Here is a 22,267-nt window from a genome sequence, read left to right as displayed (position 1 = left end):
CACAGCAATGATATAAATAAGCCAGATAATACAGTAATGGCTTATGCACCCCCTCTCTTCAAGCTTGTTGAGCAACTGTTGCCATTTTTGATGGATATTTCTCTTCAGGGAGCATCAAACTGTCATTTTCCTGGTATCCTCTGTGCTGAGATTAGTCATTCTTGACATGGGCATTTCCCAGCTAACAGATTAAGCTTCTCCTACCAGGCTCAAAATATTTGGATGTTGTCTTGCGATATTTACTGAATTGCTTGATAGTTGCTGTGCATTCACAGTCTCCTTGACTCTCAGAAAGAAGGGCCACCTCTGCAGCTCAGAGACGATGACAGGGAGGTCAAGTGGGAATTGGCAAGCGTGGGTGAGCTACTGCCTTTCTCCCAGCTCATTTCTAGAGATGGAAGATGGAGTTACATCCAAAACGGGAGAAAAATCAGCAAATGTGAGCATGGCATTGACACCCAAAGGCTCACACAACCACTTTGAATTGCTGGGGCCAATGATTTTTCTAGCAGACTTCATACTTTGCATAACAATTTCCTCTCTCCTTTTGGCTAGTAGAGGGATTGCTGATCATTCATTTAGACAGTGAAAGCACAAGAAATTTTTGAAAGAATGAAAAAAATGGTAACATTTTCCCGTTCCCTCAAATCTTGCCTGATTTGTTTTAAGGTTTTATTAAAGACACAGAATTTTTGACAATACAGTTATTTTTCTGTGCAGGGAGTGGTAAAGCAGATTGTGTGAGACACAGAGGGAAGGGAGCTGACTTCCCTCATAAATAAGTCAATATGTTACTCCTGCTAGACTGGAAGTGGAATGACAGTTCTTCCAGCTGCTGATGTTCTACTTTCTGCGACCTTCGGTAAACTTAAGTTTGCTAAAAATACCCTACAAAAGCACACGTGATTCAGTGCTACAGGAACACCTGAACAAAGGGGAGATTCTAAATGATCAAATCTGGCTCCCCTCCTCAAAACCCAGTCGTGATGAGCACTGCACCTCGCTTGGCAGGCGCCTCCTGTCTCTGTGCCAAGTTTTCTCTTGACCACCTCCGGCGGATGCTCGTGGCGTTCAGAGAGAGGGAAAGAGCAGCAGAGCCCAAGGCTGCTTGGGCTCCCCGGGGCGGGTCTGGATGAGCGCCGGCTTCACGCCGGCTGCTTTTGGAGCAAATCACGGCAGGCTGCCGAGCTGCGCGCGCTGCCAGCTGCGGTGCAGGGGAGGCTGGCGGGATGCCGGCGGCCGGCCCGTCCCTCCACGAGAACCGGCATTTCTGCGTGTGTCGTATCGCCCGCTCGTGGGGCAGCTGGCCACCAGCCAGGATTGCCAGCCGGGCTGCATTATTTATGGATGAGATTATTTCAGATTACGATTTTAGCAGGGATGCTTGCACATGGGCGTACTCTTGCTCTTCTCCTTCCCTTTGCCATGACACACAGAAGAGGCAGCCGCTTGGCAGTGATAAAACACTGAAAGTAAAAGGCAATGGGAAGGGGTGCAAATTCCATCTTAAATTAAACCGGATTATATTCCCAAGTAGAGCTTTGTTTTGAAATATAAGTTCCCTCATGTCCCAAAATACAGCTCACATGCAACCAGCAATTGCCCCAGCAGCAAGCCGGGACACATCACCCTCCCTCCATGGGAACCCAGCGGAGCAAGCAAAACCGGTGCCATCAAGGCACAGGCTTTTTCTCCCTTCTTTTAGCAATTTGATGTCTGAGATACATAAGGGAAGAGAAAGCACTAATGCTGTGACAGTGATTAATGCTTATCTTCACCTAAGCAGAGCCTAAGTTACCAGTCAGCTGCTCTCTCTCTCTCTCTCTGTCCCCATCTCCTCCTTCCTTTTCTAAAATGCAAACTAATATGAATGAAACAATAATGTTTTAATTAAATGGAAATGGAAAAGCTACAGGAGAATGATATTGTTCCAGCCGTCTGAGGTTCCCAAGCCACGTGTAATTACTTTGACAGATAACACGCCAAAGGGAGAGCTAAACAGCACAGTTTCCACAACACTTTTTGGACCACTCCATGTCATTTCTCACTTACGGTGATATAAAACAGGAGCAACTAGTTTGGGAAATGACTTTCCTTGCACTGCAGCAAGGACAGCCTTCGTGGCAGCAGACCCAGCCCACACTCCTAGCCCCATTGCTCAGTTACCTGCCTTGAATTAAAAAAGAAAGCGCCAAAGTGCCAACCTAGAGGACGTTCACAAAATACTGCACAAAGGGAGCAATTCCCCTGCAGGCAATCAGGCAGCAAATAAATAAATAAATAAATAAAATACAAGGAAGACTGGAGGCAAAGTGATGCATGAAATTTCTTGTAAATTTGAGGCGTTACTTTAGCTAAAAAAAGGTAATGAAAGACTGCTCTGGTCAGCTCTAGAGCTGACTAGTGCTTGCACCTAGAAGAGCTTGCAAGGCAAACAGGGAGCTGTGTGTCTGGCACGGCGCAGGGCTCAGTCCCTTTGCAGCCAGGGCCATTACACCCGCAACGCCGCGTTTTGGAGAAGCGATGCCCAGGCCCGCGGCRCGCCGAGGCTGCGGAGAGCCGGCGCGAGGAGCGTCCCAACGAGCCACCCGCGCGCCCGGCTTAACAGCACAAAACTGGTGCCCGAATCACGGTGAAAAGCACAAACGTTCTCCTCTCCGAAAGGAAATTCACTGACTCTTTCTTGAGCCAAAAACAGGGGGAAAGGTTATGTAAGTCATTCCGCTTGAAAAATAAGCATTTCAAAGTTATCTAAACAGCACTAATAACGGGGAAATCGCTGTTTATTTGATCAGTCCGTTTCGGCTGTAGAATTGATAGCGGCGCTCCAGGCAAGCGTGTCTCATTTACCTTAAGACAACTCAAAGGCCAAACTTTAGCTACCCAACAGCTGGGAGAGGCTGCAGCGCTGGCGGGGCAGCGTCCCTGCTTTTCACCTCTTCGCTGCTGCCTTCTCGGGGTGGCAGGGAGGTCCTAGAAACTGGCCCATATCCGCCAACCGATGAGTTGTAAGCAGGAGGAAAAGCTGGAGTCATTTTGTGGGAAAGTCAAGGCACAGGCTGTGTTTTTAGGGGCGACCCACGCACGTTTCATCACCGGCTCCCCCTGCTTTTACAACCCAATCTGTTTGGCGCAGCCAGATTTTTGACAAGTTGAAGTTCTAATTATTAATGAAAAGAGCCATGCWTATTTCCAGCTGCATTTCTTGCCTCCCTGGATAATAACTCTGCTTTCCTCAGCAGCCTTTGCGATTCATTCTTTGTGCCTGGACACAAAAAGCCTGTTTTTTCGGAGCTCGCTTATCTCCAACAAAACTTTAACAGAATATCAAACGAAGGGATGAAAACTCCATTGAACAATGGCTGTCGCAGGCTGAGAATTAATTCTTCAAGGCTTCTTCGGAGCTGGGTGCTGATAATAATTTTCAGGAAGCTCGCTCCGACACACGGCAAGCAATTTCCTTTCCGCCAGCAGCCCAGGACCCTGAACACAGCGTTTCACCTTTGACTGGTCACCGCGTCTCTCTGCTACAGCCGTKTATCACATCTGGCCGTGCAGCACGGTCTCCCTTGCAGCTCGCGGCAGGCCCCTGGTTTGTGCCCACCGACTCAGCTGTGACGCCAGCACGGGCTAAAGGCGCCTTTGAAAGCCCCTAGGAGCTGCCGGCCGGCGGTGGGAGCGACRGGGCCAGCATCGACCTGCCACCGCAGCAAAGGGCGTTCCTGCACCCGCCGCCGGGCCTTCAATGGCACCCATGCGGCCAGCGAACACCCAGGGCAATGAAAAATTTGTAGGACTGAAATAAAGGCAGGGAAACCTTACGCTAACTATGAAGCTATTCCTTTAGTGCAATGCCTGGGGCAGTCGAAAGACCTCCCAGAGAGGAAAGAAACCCAYGGCTGGAAAGGAATTAACGCTTAGAAAATTTTCAGCTGGGCTTCAGTTTTGTAGCAACAGTATCCACAGGGCACAAATCAAAATAATCTCTCCAGCAATCAATACACRTATCCTTAAAAGCAAGCTGCTCTCTGGGGTTGCTTAGCGAATGCTTTAGCCCGCGGTGCAAACCCATAGGGAAACCGAGGGGACTCAGCGCTGCCAGCGCAGCCCTCCGCCCCCCGCCTGCACCTTCGCAGCCCCCGGCACCCGAGCAAACCCGCCAGCCGCAGCCAGCCACGTAAAACTGGGAAACAGGAAAAGCCCGGGAAATGACCCAAACGAATCCCTTATCCTGGGGTTAGGGAAAACTCATCCGAAACGTCCTTTGCTGAATTTCGAGACATAGCTCGGACTTACAGCATCCAGTGAGAATGATTCCTGTCTCTTCTGGGGAAAAAATGCTCTTATACAGGGTCGGCATCACCRAAACAGTCGGCATAAAACTTGGAGGCAAAGACACAGGCGGAGCAGCACGCGCAGATGCGAGGAAGTCGGTCCGTCTGCAGGCATACGGCTTTTATGCAAAGCTGCAGCTGCAGCTGTAGAGTTTGAGTTAAATCGTTGCTTTAATAGAAGCCCAGTTCTGCCTTACGGGCACAAAGACCTCTTCTATCACCACCCAGCAGGAGGTTCATGAAGCTGTCATTCCTTGCCCCATCTCTGCCCCAGTCTCTTGGCTTCTCCTTTTCACAGGCTGCCTGTGGGTTTTTTATCGCTTTTATTTTCTATTTTTTTTTTTATTTGAAACTGAGTAAATTACTTTTTTCCCCTAAATAGTTGGCGAACATAACAAAGTTTTCCATCACCACATGGTGAAGAAACCAACAGTCTTTGAATCAGGAAATACAGAAACATTATTTGAACCTGCTTTCTGTGCAGGAGCAGGGAGACCTTATCTCAAAAAGAGCAGAGCRGGCCCCCGAAGGCACTTAAAAGCAAATTTTTTTCAGGGCAATAACTAAGGGATGGAATTTAGCGCAGGAGTGTGTGTTATGAGCTCACCTCAGAGCATGCCCTGCAATTTGCCMTTTCCCCATCATATTTGTTTCAAAATAATCTAGATACGAGCCTGCTTTATCTTCTACCATAATACCGCTCTACGTACGGCAGCCTGTCCTGAGACGCCTCCACGGATGAGAGGAGGAGAAAGGAAGCAAGGAGAAAGGTGYTGTTCATTAACCTGAAACATCTCCSGCGTCGCCTYCCCGGGACACGCGYGCTCCCCGGGGAGTCACGTCGCTACCCCTCCCGGCGAAACTCAGACCASGGKKRRSSRMMRGGGKGGCAGGGAAGGGACGGAGCTGGAAATCGGTAAGCTGCTCRGCGTGTCATTCTCGGAATAAATAGCTCCTGGCACGCCTTGTCYTCCCGCTCTCTCCCTGGAGGAGCCCAGCGAGGGCGAATCCTGCTCCTGCTCCCAGCGGAGCGGAGCAGCACCCTCTGCTCCAGCCCAGCCCCCCCTTCAAAAGCCTCAGCAGCGCTTGAGGCCCCAAACACTCGGCTCGCTTGCAGCGCCTCCCTCAGCTGCCAGCCTCCCCCTAATCCGTGCCCCTTCCGAGGGCGGTTTTAAAGAGCAGGTTTCTAAAGGATTGGGCCAAGGCGAGCGCTGCAAAATGCAGCCCCATTGGCAAAACCGTGGGATGCGCCGGGGGGACCCACCGGGCCTGGGGGGAGCACCCTGTTGGGGGGGGCACAGGCACCGGTTCGTAGCTGGAAGCTGAGCTTAGGCAGCAGGGTGCTGGGAGCTGAGGCTGGTTTTGTGTTTTATTGTTACTGCTTCTCTGCCTTAGCCCCTTTCAAAAATCCCATTTATTTTAATAACGGTGTTTTCGCTTTCACTGAAACCACTACCTGGAGACACACTGTCAACGAGACCCTCGTACTCTGGCTTGGCGATGAACTGAGGGGAAAATGCATCCGTAATGGAGCTCTTGTTGGAAAATCCTCCAAGCTTTTTGCTGCTCCCGGACGGAGCTTGTATAGCGGTGAGYTAGCCGATCTAAGAGGTTGCTTTCATTTTCTTCGACTCTCAGAAGAATGGCTACTGCTGCTGCCTGGTGCTCTCGGATATTACCTTCAAATGAAACTCCTTTCTCACTGTGCAGTGTGCTAAAGAATAAATGATACTTGCTGGGCTCCAGGATGCTATCAGCAGGCCACGCAGTTTTTCTGCCCATGCTGCTGCTGTACTGCCCTTTCYCTGTTCAAGCTGGGCTGGTTATTCACTGCCCGTTCCCGGTGCCACCCTTGGGCCTTGGGAGGTCTCCGCGTTGCACGGCAATCGCTTGGCAGTGGAGTCCCCTCTTGGAGGAAAGGGGGGAGCTGAGGTCTCCCTTCCCCTCTGCAAGCAACGAGCATAGTCCTGCGTTTGCGACYGATGCTCGTCGGATGAGCCAGGCTCCTCCATGCTCCGAGATCCRTGGGAGAAGAGCGCTTCTAAGAGGGTGACACGCTGCCCGCGGCAGGGCTGGTGTCTGGGCAGCGCCACGGGGGGGCCAGTGGCATCACTCGAGTGTTTCGTTAGACTGTGAGGTCCTCGGCACCATCCTTTAACGTTGCCCACGCAAGACCAAGCATGCAGGGCCCGTTCGGGCAGCGCCGAGCCCTCACGCCGAGCAGCAGCAGCCCACAGCCCTGGCACTGTTAATTCTGCATATCTTCCCTAAAACAGCCCCCTGCAAGGCCAATTTTTGGTCACTCCAACCAAGCAGGCTCTGCGTGGAAGGGTGGCTTTGGGTTGCTCCTTGCTGGGAYGTACAGCGAGCAGGGCAGGCTTGTATCCGCAGGCACTTCCCGGGGTTTTGCCACACGAATGGTGGTGCCCACGCAAGGCGGCACATTGCCCTCCCAGCGCCCRGCACGGCCGTACTCAGCACCCCGGGGTGCGGTTGCACGCCCCACGCTCCCCGCTCTGCGGGAAGCAGCCACGGCTTAGGCAGGATGTTCGACTTTCCAGAAGGGTGAGAAAGACAGAGAAGAACCCAGACAGAAGATCAGACACGAAGCTATTAATAAAGTTCCTAACGAGGTGCGGAGCATTGCACCTGACAAATTCATCCATGACTATATAAGGGGATAAAGCAGCTCCAGATAATTGCAGGGCATGAGAATATGTTCAGTGTCATCTGAAACTTGGCGAGATTAATTCTCCTGACAGCTTGTTTAAAATGGAAGTGGGCTATATAATTAAAAGAAATAAAACCCACACAGATGGCATATTCCGTGATCAGCGGAGTTTACCTTTCACGTTCCTTATTAAATGCGGTGCTGGGAGGGGACTGGGCTTGAACGGACTGGTCTGTTCCCCTGGGTTGTTCCTGCACGGCCTCGTGCAAATTCCAGCATTTTTATTAGCCAGTGCAAACATCTCACCAGGCTGCGTTCGTTTGTGCAGATGCTCATCTGCTGCCGTGGCACAGGGTCTGCACCCTCCTGGGTCCCAGCCCTCTTTTCTCTCTTGCTTATTTGGATGCCAACAGTTCCTGAAGGTTCTCCGTGCCTTGGGCCCTTTCCTTCCACTGAGGAGCCAGGAGCAGCATTTCCAGCCCTGCTTTTTGCAAAATGGCAGTCTGAGATTGAGATTCCTTGAAATTATTAGCACTTTTCTGTGAAGCACTAAGCACAAATCAATGCCGGATAAACAGAAGTAAAAGAAAAGCCAGGCTGTTAATCTTCGTAATGTGCCTCTCAGTGGTGATTTCTCTTGAATGTTATTTGCATTAAATATGATACCAAGTGCCAGCTACACAGTTATAAATAAATTAAAGGCCATATTTAAGTCAGACACTGTCCCACTGTTGACTGCAGACTCGGCTGTGAGAGCCGTTAGTGGTGGACTGCTCAGGCTCAGACAGCTACCTAACCTGCTGCAGAAAAAGGTAGTGGCAAGCTCCACTGCTTGCACCCCGGCAAACTGCTTTCGGTGCAGTTAAACCTCTTACCAGGGTTTATGGTGTAGACCAAACTCCAGCGGTGCCGGCTGCGTTGAGAACACTGCGCGGCTTGGCGAGAGGGGAAGGTAGGTTTGCTGGGGGTAGCATTCAGCAAATACCTCGGGTGGATTTTGATTTTCATTTGAAATATAAGTATCTTCTTTTAAACAACATGGTCAGTCTTGTTCTTCCAGCAAAAATTTTAAAAAGCTTGTGCTAAATTACACTGCAATGAATCCTTTGGGTATTTTAAGCAGGTAACTGAAGAACGCTGCTGCTGGTCTCAGCATGTATGAAGTGATAGATGGGTTTGAGTGATTAGAAGCCAAATCAGAGGGGAAAGCTTTGAACACTGCAATTAAAATCCCTATTGCAAATGCAGGTTCTTCCAGTACCGTTACTGTCATGATGAAAGTCTTTTTTGGGGGAAGAACTGTGGGGCTGAGGTGTCCTCTGTCCTTCTGCTAGGACTTGGGTGAGGCTGACAGCAGAGGAGGACGAGGACGAGGACGAGGGCAGGTCATGCAACACAAAGTGCCACGTTTCCCCTCCGCCCGACCCGTCTGCAGTCGCCAGCCTGGTTTCAGCACGAGCATTTGGCAGCAGGGATCCTGGCTTCGCGCCGGGGAGGTAGGAGCGCAGCAGCCCACCGAACGGCTCCCTCCCCGCAAACCTTGCCCCGCTCGCGCACTCCTGGCCGCAGCAGCACTGCTGCCAGCGCTGTGATTTTGGGGTCAGGGAGCTTGCAAACTACTAAGAAACGGGAATTTTACTAGCCCCTGTGGTTCAGTGTCCGGCAGGGCCAGCGGGAGAGGCCACCGCTTCATTTTGGGCTGGGAATAGTGCCAGGTGGTAAGGATCATCTGTAGGAGTAAGAGAGAAAGATTTGGGGGTTGTGGGGTTTTGCTTCCGAGAGGAGAAGAGCTGCCGAGGACCGACTCCACCGCCAGGAACGGCCAGGGTGTCCCGGCACGGAGCTGCTCGGCAGGATGGCAGTGAAACCTCCCTCCGCCCTGGGGCATCAGACCACAAAGATTTGGATGAAGGCACACGATCAATGCAATGTCACATCGCATCGCTGTGCCCTACTGACTGCCTAGCCGTGCCCGGCGCGCTAATCCAGCTCGAAAGCCCTGAGCAGCTTTCAGAGCCTGCTAGCTTATTTTTAACCAACGTGCTACAAAAGCGTAAAAGCCAGGCCCTTCGCTTCCCTCTCTCCCTCCTCTCGCTCTGTGGATTTTCTTCATGAAAATCGTGCAGGTAGGAGGAAATGCTTGTGCCTCCTCCTGCCTTGCTGAGGGCAGGAGAGAAGAAAATTCAATTAGATTTTCCAAAAAAAAAAAAAAAAATCTTATTCCAAAGGGGTGAGTGAACTTATCAGTTACTTTCTTTATTGCTGCTTCTTCCCAGTATCTTCCTCTGCCTCAGCTCTTCTGCCACTCTCAGAGCCTTAAATATTAATGAATTTGTTTCCCAACAYGACGTGGTCTCAGGGCTGGGCCAAGGCCATGGACCAGCACATGCCCTGCCCCTCTGTGCTCTTGCGCTGCAATAGGCTTTCTGACCACATTCCAGGCTATCCCTCTSCTCTTCCAGGGAATTCTCCTTTCTCCTGCTCTCCTGAGCCTTGCGGGAAGGCAGGGAAAGCTCCTGCGAGCTGCCAGACCRGTGCAAAGGAGGCAAGCCCAAGCCTGAGCTTCTCCCTTGGGTTGGTAACCGCAGATTATCGAGGGTTCAGGGCGTTACGCACCACTCAGTCGTTGTATCTTGAGGTCAAGTGTCTAGTATCCGAACCAGTATTTCCCTTTCCTCTGACGGTACTTTACATGGCAAATGGGTATGATAACGGCTATGAGACCATGGCTGACTGTGATGGAAAAGGGAACTTTGGGCTTGGGGAAGGGAAGATCATTCCTGTGAGTTTCTCTTGTGAAGGAAGTGAGTGAATTAAAACGTATGAATCGTCCCTGTGAGAGTAAAATCTAAGGTATTTGCAGGAGGAATCAATAGCAGGATGCAAACAATGAGCTAAACTTTGCCAGTGGCTGTGGGAGTTGCATTTTTATAAGATGGTTTTGAAAAATTAATAGAGCAGCGGACAAATGCAAGTGAATTTTAAATAGGTATCAAGCATACTCAAATACTTAAGGACTTATTAAACAAGTTCTCTGAGTGAACAAGAAGATAGAGTCCTGCGAAGTGCTGAGATTACACTAATTTTGTTGAGCATCGCAGACCTGCATTGCTCTCGATTATGTTACGGTTAATAGGATAAGGCGTTGTAACGATTGCATTAACTCRCTCCTTGGAGTCCTGATAAAGCACAGGGGTCTGCTGGGCTGGACACCGTCCTGCAGCGAAGTGTTAGAGCTGACGGGCAGCAGGTCTCTCCTCCACCGACAGGTTGGTAGACACATTCCTTCAAGGTGAAATGAGGGGGCTGTGAGTTTTTGGCCCCCAAAGAAATAGTGCCTGGAAAACTGACAGTATTTTAACACAGGAAAGTTCCTAACGCAGCCAGTGTCTGCGGGAAGGGGGATGTTCGCAGGCCCTGTGCTGACCTGCCCCTCCAGGCACGCATGTCCGAGTGCTGCGCCGGACTGTAATCTCTCTTGGGGTCATTCAGCGAGGAGGAAGGCAGGCAAGGATGAAACCAGGTATACCCCGAGCTAGTGAAGGCCCTCAAATAGCTTTCAAGATCCCAGGGGTCTCGTGCTGAGCGTAGCATGCGCTAAAAGACTGTTTCATAATCATCTCATTCATTTTAAAGCAGACGCTGGAATAGAAGAGCTCTCTGAAGGAGGAACTAATCTCTTGAAGGTAAATCATTTGCTTCAACAGTGCAGCCTGGTTCTAGCAGCAATGGCCCTATATTTATTCTTTATTATCTAGAGGCAGTAGTAGTTGGCAGGAATGTACCCGAGGGTATTTGCAAAGACAAGGGAAAACATTGCTGAAATCAGATATATGCCCAGTCCTGTCTAGGCTGCCTGCTCCTCTCCTATATTTTTAAGAAATCCACTTGGCAAAGAGCCAACGGGAAGGTTTTCTAAGGGAGATTTACTGCACAGGGTTCAGCGCCTGGGGAGACGTAAATCCGCAGGCTGGGTGTAAGTGCTGGGAGGGGAGCGCAGGGATGCTCGCAGCCGGGACGGCTCCCCGGCCGCTCGGCAGCGGCCACCTTTTCCCGCAGATCCCGCAACGTAGCCAGCGTAACACTGCTGAGCTCCTTCTATCGCTCTAATGCCTTGCTGACTTGCAGATACCGAAAATGCTACTCAGTGTATGCATAGCTTTCTTCCGGAGAGGTACTTCTGGCTTTTTCATGAGCACTTTGTATAAAACAGACATTTTTTCCCCTTCGAGGTGCTAAAGATATTGTGAAAGTTTATATTTTTCTCTTTTATTTTTCATTTCCACTAGGAAAAACTCATCTCTGAGGTTTAGGTCTTCAGCTGGTGATCATCTCTAGTATCGGAGAATTTAAAAGCTTCAATGAAACTTCATCAAACTTTAAAAAAAAAGTTCAACTGAAAAAGAACACGTGCATCCTTTTTTTTCCTATTGGAGAAATAAGCTCCTAGGAAGCTGTGGTGCACTTTCAGCACTGAGAATTACTGAAGTGAAAAAGCCACAGGAGATGAGGAGCAAATCGCACATCCCTGAAGCACCTGCCAGTGCCTGGCTCTTCCATCCCACCAGACGCACTCCTCTCCCGAGGAAATGATAGTTGCTCCGAGGCTATGCCAAAYCCTCAAAATGTCCCTCAAACATCCCTCAAAATCCTCCAGCCTGGGAGAAGCGTTGGATTTGAGAATGTGGTGCGAGAGCAGCCGGTGCCGCTGCGCCCGGCGCCGCTGCCGTGTCGTGGGCAGCGAGGCGGAGGCGATGCTGGGCGCACGCGAGGGGCTTTGCMCGCGGGAGGCAGGGCTTTCCCTTGGCCAGCCCTGCCGGACGTGGGTCCCTCCTGCGCTCCGGAAAGCTCAGGCTTTCCAATCCACCTTTCCCGACTCCTCCAGACCAAGGATGTTGATGTCCCCTTGTGGGTGAGACTCAGAGTGTGAAGATATTGAAAGCATCTCAAGCTTCCTAAGATGTGTTTTATACAGTAGCGTCATACAGGAAAGAAACAAAGTAGATTGTGAATATAATACCAAGATAACACTAGGGATAAAGTTTCACCTGTTTAATACGAGGGGAGGGAAGGAAGTCAATCTTTGGGCTGGTAGTTTTGGCATCTGAAGGTATCTGCTTTGGGATTACACAGCACAACACTGATTTTTATGCCCTGTTAGCTCTGGATGCAGACACACTCCTGGTCTCACCAATTTCTGCCACCATTTCATACTCCCGGTCTGCACCATCCCAGCACACGGCAGCGCTCCTGCCCGCCTGTGCCCTGTACCCCCATCCCACCACCCGCCACGGGCTCACCTCCTGGCACTGACCCCCCACCACGGGCCGTGAACGGAGGCCACGACGCGGAACGGGYCGAGGAGGACACAAAGGAGGGTCTGGGGGGTGGAGAGACTTTCTGCATCTCCTACTTGAGAAGAAAAAAAAAACAATAATCAGTTTAACTCATTTTGCACCCATTCCCCTTGGTATAAACCCGGAGGTGACACCACGAGGTGCCCCAGCACGGTCTCCCCTCGGGGACGCACTGTAGCATGTCCCAGCCACCCTACGTGTCCGGCCTCCGTGACGCTGCCCCTCGGCCACGCGTCGGGCCTGGGGCAGGGGAAACGGCAGCGTTTCTGAACGTCAGGAAGCAGAAGTGCCATCTGTGCATCTCGAGCAGATGCTACGCGGCGACTGTAGCAAAAGCCTTCGAGGGGAAGGAAGGGGGGCGGGAGGGAGAGGACAATTAAATAGCTGTTTTAAATGATCTGGAAGAAGATTAAAGCCAACTGCAGGTTTATTTCCTCTGCGAGGAGGAACCATGAGATTACCTTCATCTCTTCTGCCTTTACAAACTGCTGTCAAGAGAAAAACTAAGAGAAAATAAGAACTAAATTGATCGGCCCCACTTCCTTGTTCTTTTACTCCTGCCAGCTGACATCTTGAGAAAGGGGAGGGAGAGGAAAAAGAAATCAAGGGAATTAAAATCAATTGGAAGGGAAAAAAATTATATAAGAACTGGCAAAACACAGCATGGCCAAGTGGTTATGTAAAGCACTGAAAACAAGAGCTTATTTAATTTAGCTCTACTATACAGCTGACCATAGTGTAAATGGGCTGGGATTAGTGGGGCTGGGCAAACGCCACGTGTGTGTTGGCGAGGAGGTGCTGCGCGGTCGCAGCGATGGGGAAAGGCGATATTTGCACGTTTGACCCTCCAGCCGGGATGTTTTGCTTGCTGGAGCAGGTGGCTCCCGGCTGGATGTGCTACCGGTGGGGTGGCCACTGTCCCAGGGCCCCTTCCCCAGCGTGAGGCCCAGCCCGTGGTCCCCGCCGCTCGGCAGAGCATGACGCATCTTCCATGGGTGGTGCTTTAGCATGTACTCTCCAGCCAAACTCATGAACCCAGGCCTGGCTGCATTTCACCTAAATGAAGGTAAATTGAGGTGCCTGAATTGAGAGCACAGCGGCCTACGGCTGCCTGCGTAGGCAGCTCTCTGGAGATGCTCGTGCCACCTCTGAGGGGCAGCARCTCCATTTCTCTGCCAACCTGCGGAGCTGGCACTGCTGCCAGGAGCRCTGTGAAGCAGCAAGATGCCTTTAATAAGACACAGTTCTACCACAAAGTACTAATTTTTCATGCTGTTGCATCGCTTTCTTCATGTAAAGGGGTTAACTGTGACCAGGCTTAGACKTCTCTGTTGAGTAGAGACCCTATGTGTGTAGCAAAAATAATATTATCAGCCAGGCTCAAGGGGTAAGATTATTACTGCTTTACTGGGATGAGGCTTAAGAAAGAGTTTGCAATATCACGCAAGGAATTAATAACTTTATGGGCCTCTCAGACAGATGGAAATTGCATAGATGTCTTTGAAAGAGGGATGAAGAGGGTCAGTGTAGCATTTGGGTCAGGCAACAGCTGCCATGAAAAAAAGATTTCACTAACGAGAAGGGATCGATCCACCAGGCAGATGGACTTGCAGGCCACAGTGTTTTAATGAACGTGCTGAGAGTCTGGGACTTCACTTTGGGTCTCATAGCTTGAGCTTCTGGTCCTTCTCTGAAGTTCCTCTTTTGACATGAGACTGTTCCTCACMCTCCTTTGAAGGCCCCACGAGAAGGAACGCAAGGAGAAATAGAATAGAGAACCTTCTTTGGCACCCTGTTGTTTCATGTGCTCAGTTATTTACTTTATAACATCTGAACGAAGAACAGATGTTGTAAAACATAAGAAACGAGGGACYTGGACAGGTTCACAGACTGCAGCCACACAAGGACGGGCTGATACAGAGCGCAACTGCATTGAAGCAGCCGCCCAGCAAAACCTCTGAGGAGGTCCGGAGAAGTTCCCAATCTGCTTCCCAAGAAGCTGGCATATCAGAGAAGCGGGAAGAGCTTATAAGTCAACCTCCACCTCTCTGCAATCTCTCCTGCCACTTTTCCAGCTTGTGTTCTTCCCATGCAGCTCAGCACTGCCCGGACACTTGTAGTTGGTGRAGTTGTGACAGTCTACAGAGGCTCAGGGCCTGTTGCTGTGTGTGTTTTAATGAACGGAATCATACCAGCTGCCCTTGCAGATAAACAAAACATTAGCATGTGCCAGATACTGTCTCTCCAGATGCTGCTCGCTCTCCTGTGCATTATGGGGGAGCAGAGAGCTGCCCGGCCCAGTCTTCCCTCCCTTGCACATATGCCCACTAATCCAGGCTTAATTAAAATCCTGAGGATCTAGTACAGGTCTAGGAGTTGTATGACACTCYGCTATGTGCTGCGACTGATAGTCCACCAGTGTCACAGCTATTTCTTTAAACTTCCCCCTTTTCCTCAGTTCCACTAGAGACCTCACCAGAAAAGGGGTAGAAAGGTAATAAGGAAAGAAGTAATAAGGGAAATGGTATTTGCGCAGCCATCTGGCCTTTAAAATTAAGACTCCCCCAAAAGTCAGGACTGAGAGCGTGTATGGTGCTCACGGCAAGGACGGCGGCTCCCGGCGGGACCTGGCACCGGGCGCGCTCCTGTGCCGGGGTCGGTCCCGTCGCCGGCTGCAACGCCGGGAAGCAGCCAAAACCACAGGCGCTGACCTGCGAACAAGCAGAGCAAACATCTTCTCCTTGGAGCTCTTCTATCTGTTCTTGCCACAATGAGTAGCTTTTAAAAACTACTCCAACTGAAGTGGCATGAAAACATTAATTTACTTTTGTGGAAATGGCTTTGAGAGGCGCTTAATTTATATGAAAAGAAAAACCCTGAAATTGGCTGCAGTAGGAAGACTGCCAGTTCAAGTGTTAACCAGACCTAAATAACACAGCTATAATGGSCTTGGTCTGTTATCAGATCCCAGATCAATGCCAAAATTCAAACCAGGCATCCTTGACTGACAGAAGTAACGGGGAAACTTGGCAATGAAGAACAGAATCACACAGCGGTTGAGGTTGGAAGGGACCTCTGGAGATCATCTYGTCCAACCCCCTGCTCAAGCAGGGTCCCCTACAGCAAGCTGCACAGATCGTGTCCAGGCAGGTTCTGAACGTCTCCAGAGAAGGAGACTCCACAACCCGTTCCCGTGCTYTGTCACCCTCGCATAATAGAGAATAAGTTAGATCCACGAACTGATTGTAAACAGCCGTGAGGATGGTGATAAAGCTAYGGAATAGTCTAGTTTTAAAAAGTTAAAGATCACAGGCCCCAGRGATCTCACACCTTCACGGCACGGGGCGGCGTGCTCAAAGCCCTGCCTCACCGACCGCTCAAAGAGCCGCGCAGCGACACCCCGCTCCCGATTCTCCCCATTGCTCCCCATGCTCTTCCTGATTATCAGTACACAATGCACGGAGTAATATATAATTACTAGAAAAATATCAGTAATTATTTTCTACCGTTGCTGTTTGAGTAGCACAAGTTAAGAAATATGAGCAGAAGCGAAACCGCATGCGGTTTGAATAGCTACTCCTTTTTCTTTTCATAAAGCAACCTGTTTGCTCACACATCTGGTTTCTCTCAGGAACACCCATTAAAACCTAAATATTTAAAGGAATTTTTGCAGAAAAGAGRTCTTAAACTAATATAGTCAAATATTCATCCTGAGGAACTCATTCCAGTGCAGAGAGGAGCATTATCCCACGATTATCCGAGCAGAGCCACTCAGTGTAACTCAGAGTGGCTCCGAGCCTATAAACGGTTGCAATTGCTCTTACTTTGAGACTTGCTTTCTATCAGTCAACAAACAAAACCTCCTGGAAAACTAACAGAYTCCAAAAAAATCCCAGTGCGCTGTAGACAATTTACCAAACAGGAAATATGTTGAGTGATTTATTACCAGTGAATTGCCAGCTTTAGCAAATGTGTCGTTGCTCTGCTTCATTTAAAGATGGCAAATGAACACAGAGGGATGTAAAGACATGCTCTAAAACAGTTTGAATCCACTGCAAAAGCCCAGGGCTCAGGATTTCCTAGCTCCAAGACCTTTCTGCATCAGGCTCTCCTGCATTACCACTGTCCTTTCTTTCTCTTCCAGGTCTTCCATTATTTCTATTTTTTTTTTAAAGCTGAACAACCCAGTGCTTAGGATGGGCGAATGCCTGATCACACACCGTGCAACGCTTTCCATTAATGCACTTCAAACCTGACTTGCAGCTGCTTTGCTTATTCACTCTGGAGCCTTTCCTGGACCAGGGACCTGCTTCACTTTGCAAAAAAGAAATGAACTGGAGCCACTAAACCAGCTGCCTCTGTTAGCAAGCGCACATTTGGGGTAGGTCCCCCCCAGAAGGACAGGAACAGTGCTTTTTTCCAACAGCTGCCAAGGCCCCCTTCTCAGCTATGAAGTTCCTCCTCCTTTTTACTTATAAATTAGTTCTCAAGCGGAATGAAAAAAAAGAAAGAACAAAAAACCCAGCGGCACTTGAGGTAAAGCACACAAGAGAACTTCACACCCGCTGCATTAATGTCTGTCTGCTTACTCGGATAACAGGATAAGGTATATACCGAATAACAGTGATGCRGTGAAATATGCTCAGAATTGTTTAAATGTAATCTCAGAAGCTGCGGCTGGGAAATAATCTTTTCTCTTTAGCCCTAACTTATTAACACCAAGCACCAGTTTAATCCTAAAAGGAAGATGATTGGAAATAATGCATTTCAGCCACATTGTTCTCAAATTAGATGKCTCATGTCTCCACAGAGAGCAGGGAATTTGGGTTAAGTACACTGGGCTGGCACTGACAAAAGCTACAAAGCACCTACAGGAAAAATATAGCMTCCATGCTCTCAAGAGGAAAGTTAGGCATCAAGGCAAAAATCAGAGCGGTTTCGGTTTGCTGGAGCGATATACCTGAAACTTGGAGAGACGYGTCTAAACATCTAAAGGCTCTGACATTAAATCTAACTGCATCTCTCCTCACCCACTTCCAGTGGAAGATACAATTCTGATTTGCTTCCATTTAGGTTCCTCCCTCTAWCTGTGGGCACATTTCAAAGGATTTAGCACGCATGCAGCTTTGCAGCTTTAAATTCTAACCGGCTGGTGATTAAACCCACCTAAAATTCATGTTCAAAATAAAAGATTGAAAAGCTCTCGCGTGTGAGCCTGGCAGCAGAGGAGCTGTGCACRTTGGTGCCTTGCTCCTTCCAGCTCTTCTCCCAGTTCTTTTGCATTTTTCAAGCCTGATGCTCCAGTAAACAAATGCCCCAGATCCCCTGAGCCCTGCGCGGCGGCGATGGTGCCAATGCCGAAATCTGCAATCCCTTCCACGTGCGGGAGCGTGAGACAAGCAGGTGCTTGGAGACCCCCAAAGCTTTTCTGGAGTTGGAGGGGGAGCTGATAGTTAAACCAGCTGCAGATCTCCCCCCAGCAGCAAAAATACTGGCTCCTAGCTTTGGAAAAACAGTTCTTTTGGGATGCCTGTGTTGCAGTCCATGCCTTAAACTTTCTGGAATTAGGATCTGTTACTACACAGAGGAAATGGGCTACGAATCAACCAAAGAAACTGTGTGCGTGGGGGTTGTTTTCCCTGATCATGCTGGCCCCTCTCCAGCAAGAGGAAAGGAGGCAGAGAAGATGCAGAGAAAGGGTGGAGATTTGGGGGTTTCTGGTGATGAACTGCCACTTTGGGGGAGAGCCCCAACACCCCCGGGGCAGCCAGGGGAGCCCCAGCCCCAGGGCAGAGCCGGGGTCCTGGCACCCGGGGTCTGCATTAAGGGGGCTCCAGGTTTGGGACAGCTTTAGACCCCCCAGCCCAGACGGGGGGGGGAGGGGGGAGGCAGAGGTGCTGCGGACGGTCTGCAGCCGGGTTTAGCCCCATGCAGGCTCCCAGTCTGGTGCCAGGCAGCAGCAGGGGGTTTCGAGCCCCGAGCCAAGCCCCCCGTGGACCCCACTGTCACCAGCGCCCCCAGACGCCCCATCGGGGCTGTTGGGACCTCCCAGTGCCATTCCTCCGCCTCCCTGCAGCTCCCTGCCTGCCCCGAGCCGGTACCGCAAAGTTTGTGGCTCCCCGCACCCGATCGCCCGGGACCTCACCTGGATGACCGTCTTCAGCGTGGAGGCGTCCACGATGGTGGTGCAGATGAGGGAGTCGGGCTTCTGGTCCTTGCCGTAGATTTCCCCCATGGTGAAGATCATGGGGATGGCGAGGAGGAAGGAGGCGATCCAGATGCAGCTGATGAACTTCTTGGTGCGGCTGCGGGACATGATGCTCTTGGCTTTGAAAGGGTGGCAGATGGCCATGTAGCGCTCCACGCTGAGGCTGGCAATGTTGAGCGCCGTGGCGTAGGTGCAGGCATCCCGAAGGAAGTAGTAGCCCTTGCAGACGGCATTCCCGAAAGCCCAGGGGTGGTGGACCCAGATGAAGTTGTAGAGCTCGATGGGCATGCAGAGGAGGAAGATGAGGAGGTCGGAGAAGGCGAGGCTSGCCAGGTGGTAGTGCACGGTGCTCTGCAGGTTCTGCAGCGACTTCTTGCGCACCAGCGTGTACGCCGTGATGGAGTTGCCCACGGTGCCCACCAAGAAGAGAGCCAAGTAGATGACTGTCACCATGACTTTGGAATAGATGTCGGTGTTGACGTCCAGGTCCTCCTCGTCGGGCCCTTTGGGGAGCAGCTCGGAGCGGTTGGAGGCGTTGCCGGCCGGCAAGGCATAGCCCGTGGGGTGCAGGCGGAGGGGGCCGCCCGGCGCTGCCCCCGGCACGGCCGGGGCCGTGGCGTTCAGGTGCATCCCCGTGCCCGAGCCGCAGCCCCGAGCCGCCGCCGCAGCCCGCCCGGCGCTGCCCGGGGCCCGGCGCCGGGCTCGCTCCGCGGCTGCGCCCCGAGGTGCCGCTAACCCCCGACGTGGAAACTTGGCTCGCTTTAATGCGTCGGGGAGGAGGCGCCTGCAGCTCCCGGGCTGCCTCTGTGTGCGTGTGCGCGCGTGTGTGTGTGTGWGAGAGAGAGAGACAGACAGACAGAGACAGAGAGAGCCGCGCACGCACCCGCACCCGCACCCGCACCCGCACCGGAGCAGCCTCGCAGCGCTCGGCTGCGGTGAGCCGGCAGCTCGGGCGCTCTCCTCCCTGCAGCTGCCCGGCGCCCGCATGTGCTCTGGCAGGGCAGGATCCTCCGTGCACGCACACACACTCACACTCACACACACACACACACACACACACACWCCCCCCMCCCCCCCGCACGGCAGCGCAGGGAGGCGCCGCACCGCTCCCCCCCCCCCGTCCCGGGGCTTTCCCGGAGCTGGGAGCAGAAGGCTTCCCGGGAGGTCCCCCCCTCCCCCCCGGGGACCCCCACCCCGAGCAGATGCAGGCCGAGCAGGGGACTCCCCCGCCGGGAGCTGGGGATGTGGGGAGGGGGCAGGGCACCCAGCAGTGCTGCCCCCACCCTGGGCAGAGGGGAGGCACCAGGGATGCTCCATCACCCCAGGGGCAYCCCCGCAGCCCCCAAGCACCCGCCCTGCTGCTGCTGCTTCTGCAGCCAGAAATGCAAAGGAGGCAAAGACACACCTAAAAAGAGCTGCCTCTGCCCCTGGTCTGCCTGGTGCCCCCGCAGCCCCACGGCACCGTGGTGACAGCAGTGAGCTGCCTTGCTTTGCTTCCAGCAGTGGCTTTTCCCCCACCCCAAACCCTCAAATTTGGGGATTTAAGGTCCTCTCCAAGCAGCTCTGTGGCAGGCACTGGTGTGCGGAGGYGGGCTGAGCAGAGAGTGCCATGGCAATGCTGAGGGGGACAGGGAATCCCCGCAGGGATGGGCACCCAAAGTCTGCGGTAGGGATCCCCCCTCTCAGGCCAGGGACACTGCACAAGCCACCCTGCAAAACCCGTTAGCTGACTGTTCATTCACTCATCTTCATGACAAGGGTCTTTACAAATGCATGGAAGAAATCTGGAAAAATCACTTCCAAGGAACCACTGATTTGGCCAAAGAACCATAACTGGTCATTTTTTTCATTAGTAAACACTGGTATCTGGTCCCCGCAGCCCGTGGGCCTGCCGAGTGTACATGGTCCTACAGACCACGTAACTATTTGGTGCAAGTACGTATCTAGTCCTGGAGTCAATCACATCATCTCTGCTTGCAGACTGTGAACTTTCCACAGCTGCCTGCCAAGAGTCAATATACCCCTCAACTTTCCTCCTATTACCTTCAGCAGATAGGATCCCCATGGAAGGCTAAACAAAATCAGATTTATTTAGTCTTATTTAGTCATACAAATATGGAGAGAAATATTTTCTAGCACTCATCCCACACTAGTTTAAGAGTGACTAATAATCTCTCAGCACCAATGTTCCTTTCGTTTAAAAGCTTATGTTATGAAATTTCCATTACTGGAGATTGGTTCGTCAGGGCTCRTGTTCCCAGCTGGTCTCAGCAGTTGTTTCTGTTTCTTGGATGGGTTCTCTAGATGAATCAAGAATATTTATCCCAAGGAAGGAAAGTGGGACATGAAGCAAGTGGCTGGTCCCACTGACTGACCAAGGTCTGAAGGAGTGACCATGGCTGAGAMGGGAGCTCTTCTCCATTGGTATGCCTAGAAACAAGATGCCCATCTGCTGGTTTTATTTTAAAAGTATGAGTGTGTATACATTTATACCAATAGCTATCTCTAGAAATGCACTGCTCTGGACTTGCGTTGTCTCATGTTTCTGTGCACAGACAGTGCAAACACAATTGATTACAAGGGAAATATTAAATCTCCGGCTCTGTCCTAGCAGCTGCTCCCAAGTGCTCAATGTACCCTCCGCTTTCCCTTCACATCAAGTATTGGTAGGCAGTATCAACAGATATAGTCAAAAAAATAACACTAATTACACACTGAAATATCAGCTACCTGGAGCTAATGTGACTGTTAATTTAAAATCAACACTTTAATAGGCTGGTACAGCTGGTATTTATTACAACATAGCTCCTTTTGTAAAACTACGTTGGATGTGACCTATCCATAAGGAAAAGGCTGGGTGCTCTGATCAATAAATGCCTCAGCAGGATGCTTCTAAGAGTTAATTAATTTAATATATTCCATTAATTACTTGGCAAGCCTCTTTCAGCCRCAACTGAAACATTCTCACTAGCAGGGGCAATTCTTTTCCTCATCGACCTGGGTTTATCCTGTGGCCGGGGATAAAATCGGCTCATGCAGAAAAGATCCCCAGAGTGGTCTCACAGCTGCTGGCTGTGTCTCAYGGTTAAGTAAGTGTCCCTGTCTTCCAGTATAAGTCGATGTGTGGAAAGAAGGACATGGGGCTTATACAACTCTTTTTCGGGTGTCCCTGGCAGACGAGGCTACGGATCAAGGATGCCAAGACGCTGCTCCTCTCCGGCCCGCATACGCTCAGCCTGCACCTCTCTGCCAAAGGCCATTCCCAAGCCTGGGTGCACCACTAGACCATGAAACAGCTCTCAGAAGTACACCAGTGCTGGTGAATTTGCCCCAGTTTACCCCAGTCAGGGCTGCGTTTGCTGGCTTTCCAGAGCCTGTGTCCTGAGACRCAGCGGTGCCTCTGCTTCTGCTCAGCGACGCACCCTCCGCTCGTGCCCAGCCCCATGGAGCGTTTGCTCTGGGGTTACATCTGGAGCTTCCTCTGGCTCTTTGTATATCCAGGACAGTGTATCGACAGAATTATTGTAACAGAGCCAGGATTCATGCCCCACAAAGGCATAAAAAGTAGCCAACTCCTAAGCACTAGAAGGGGACCACCTTGCAGTTAGCTAAAGCAGGAGAGGAATAACCTGGGATGAAAACATCTGCCTGGGCAAACCCACAGAAGCAGCRTGTGTTCTCGTCCTCTTTAACAATT

The 22,267-nt window shown here is 51.2% G+C and overlaps 1 protein-coding gene across 1 annotated transcript in view; it reads right to left on the bottom strand.

Annotated features, from left to right (window-relative positions):
- The window catches only part of NTSR1 (neurotensin receptor 1), a 60,637-nt gene extending 41,437 nt beyond the window's left edge, over positions 1 to 19,200 (bottom strand). Inside the window, exon 1 of the mRNA XM_085314160.1 lies at positions 18,508 to 19,200. Within this exon, the coding sequence (XP_085170286.1) occupies positions 18,508 to 19,200 (693 nt within the window). The remainder of the gene's footprint in view (positions 1 to 18,507) is intronic.
- Positions 19,201 to 22,267: the final 3,067 nt, after the last annotated feature.

This window comes from Rhea americana, unplaced genomic scaffold (genome assembly GCF_003343005.1).
Source record: "Rhea americana isolate MKP2758 unplaced genomic scaffold, rheAme1 scaffold_4, whole genome shotgun sequence".
Taxonomy (NCBI): Eukaryota; Metazoa; Chordata; class Aves; order Rheiformes; family Rheidae; genus Rhea; species Rhea americana.
The sequence above is the reverse complement of the archived record's forward strand: the minus strand, read 5'-3'. Positions and strand labels throughout refer to the sequence as shown.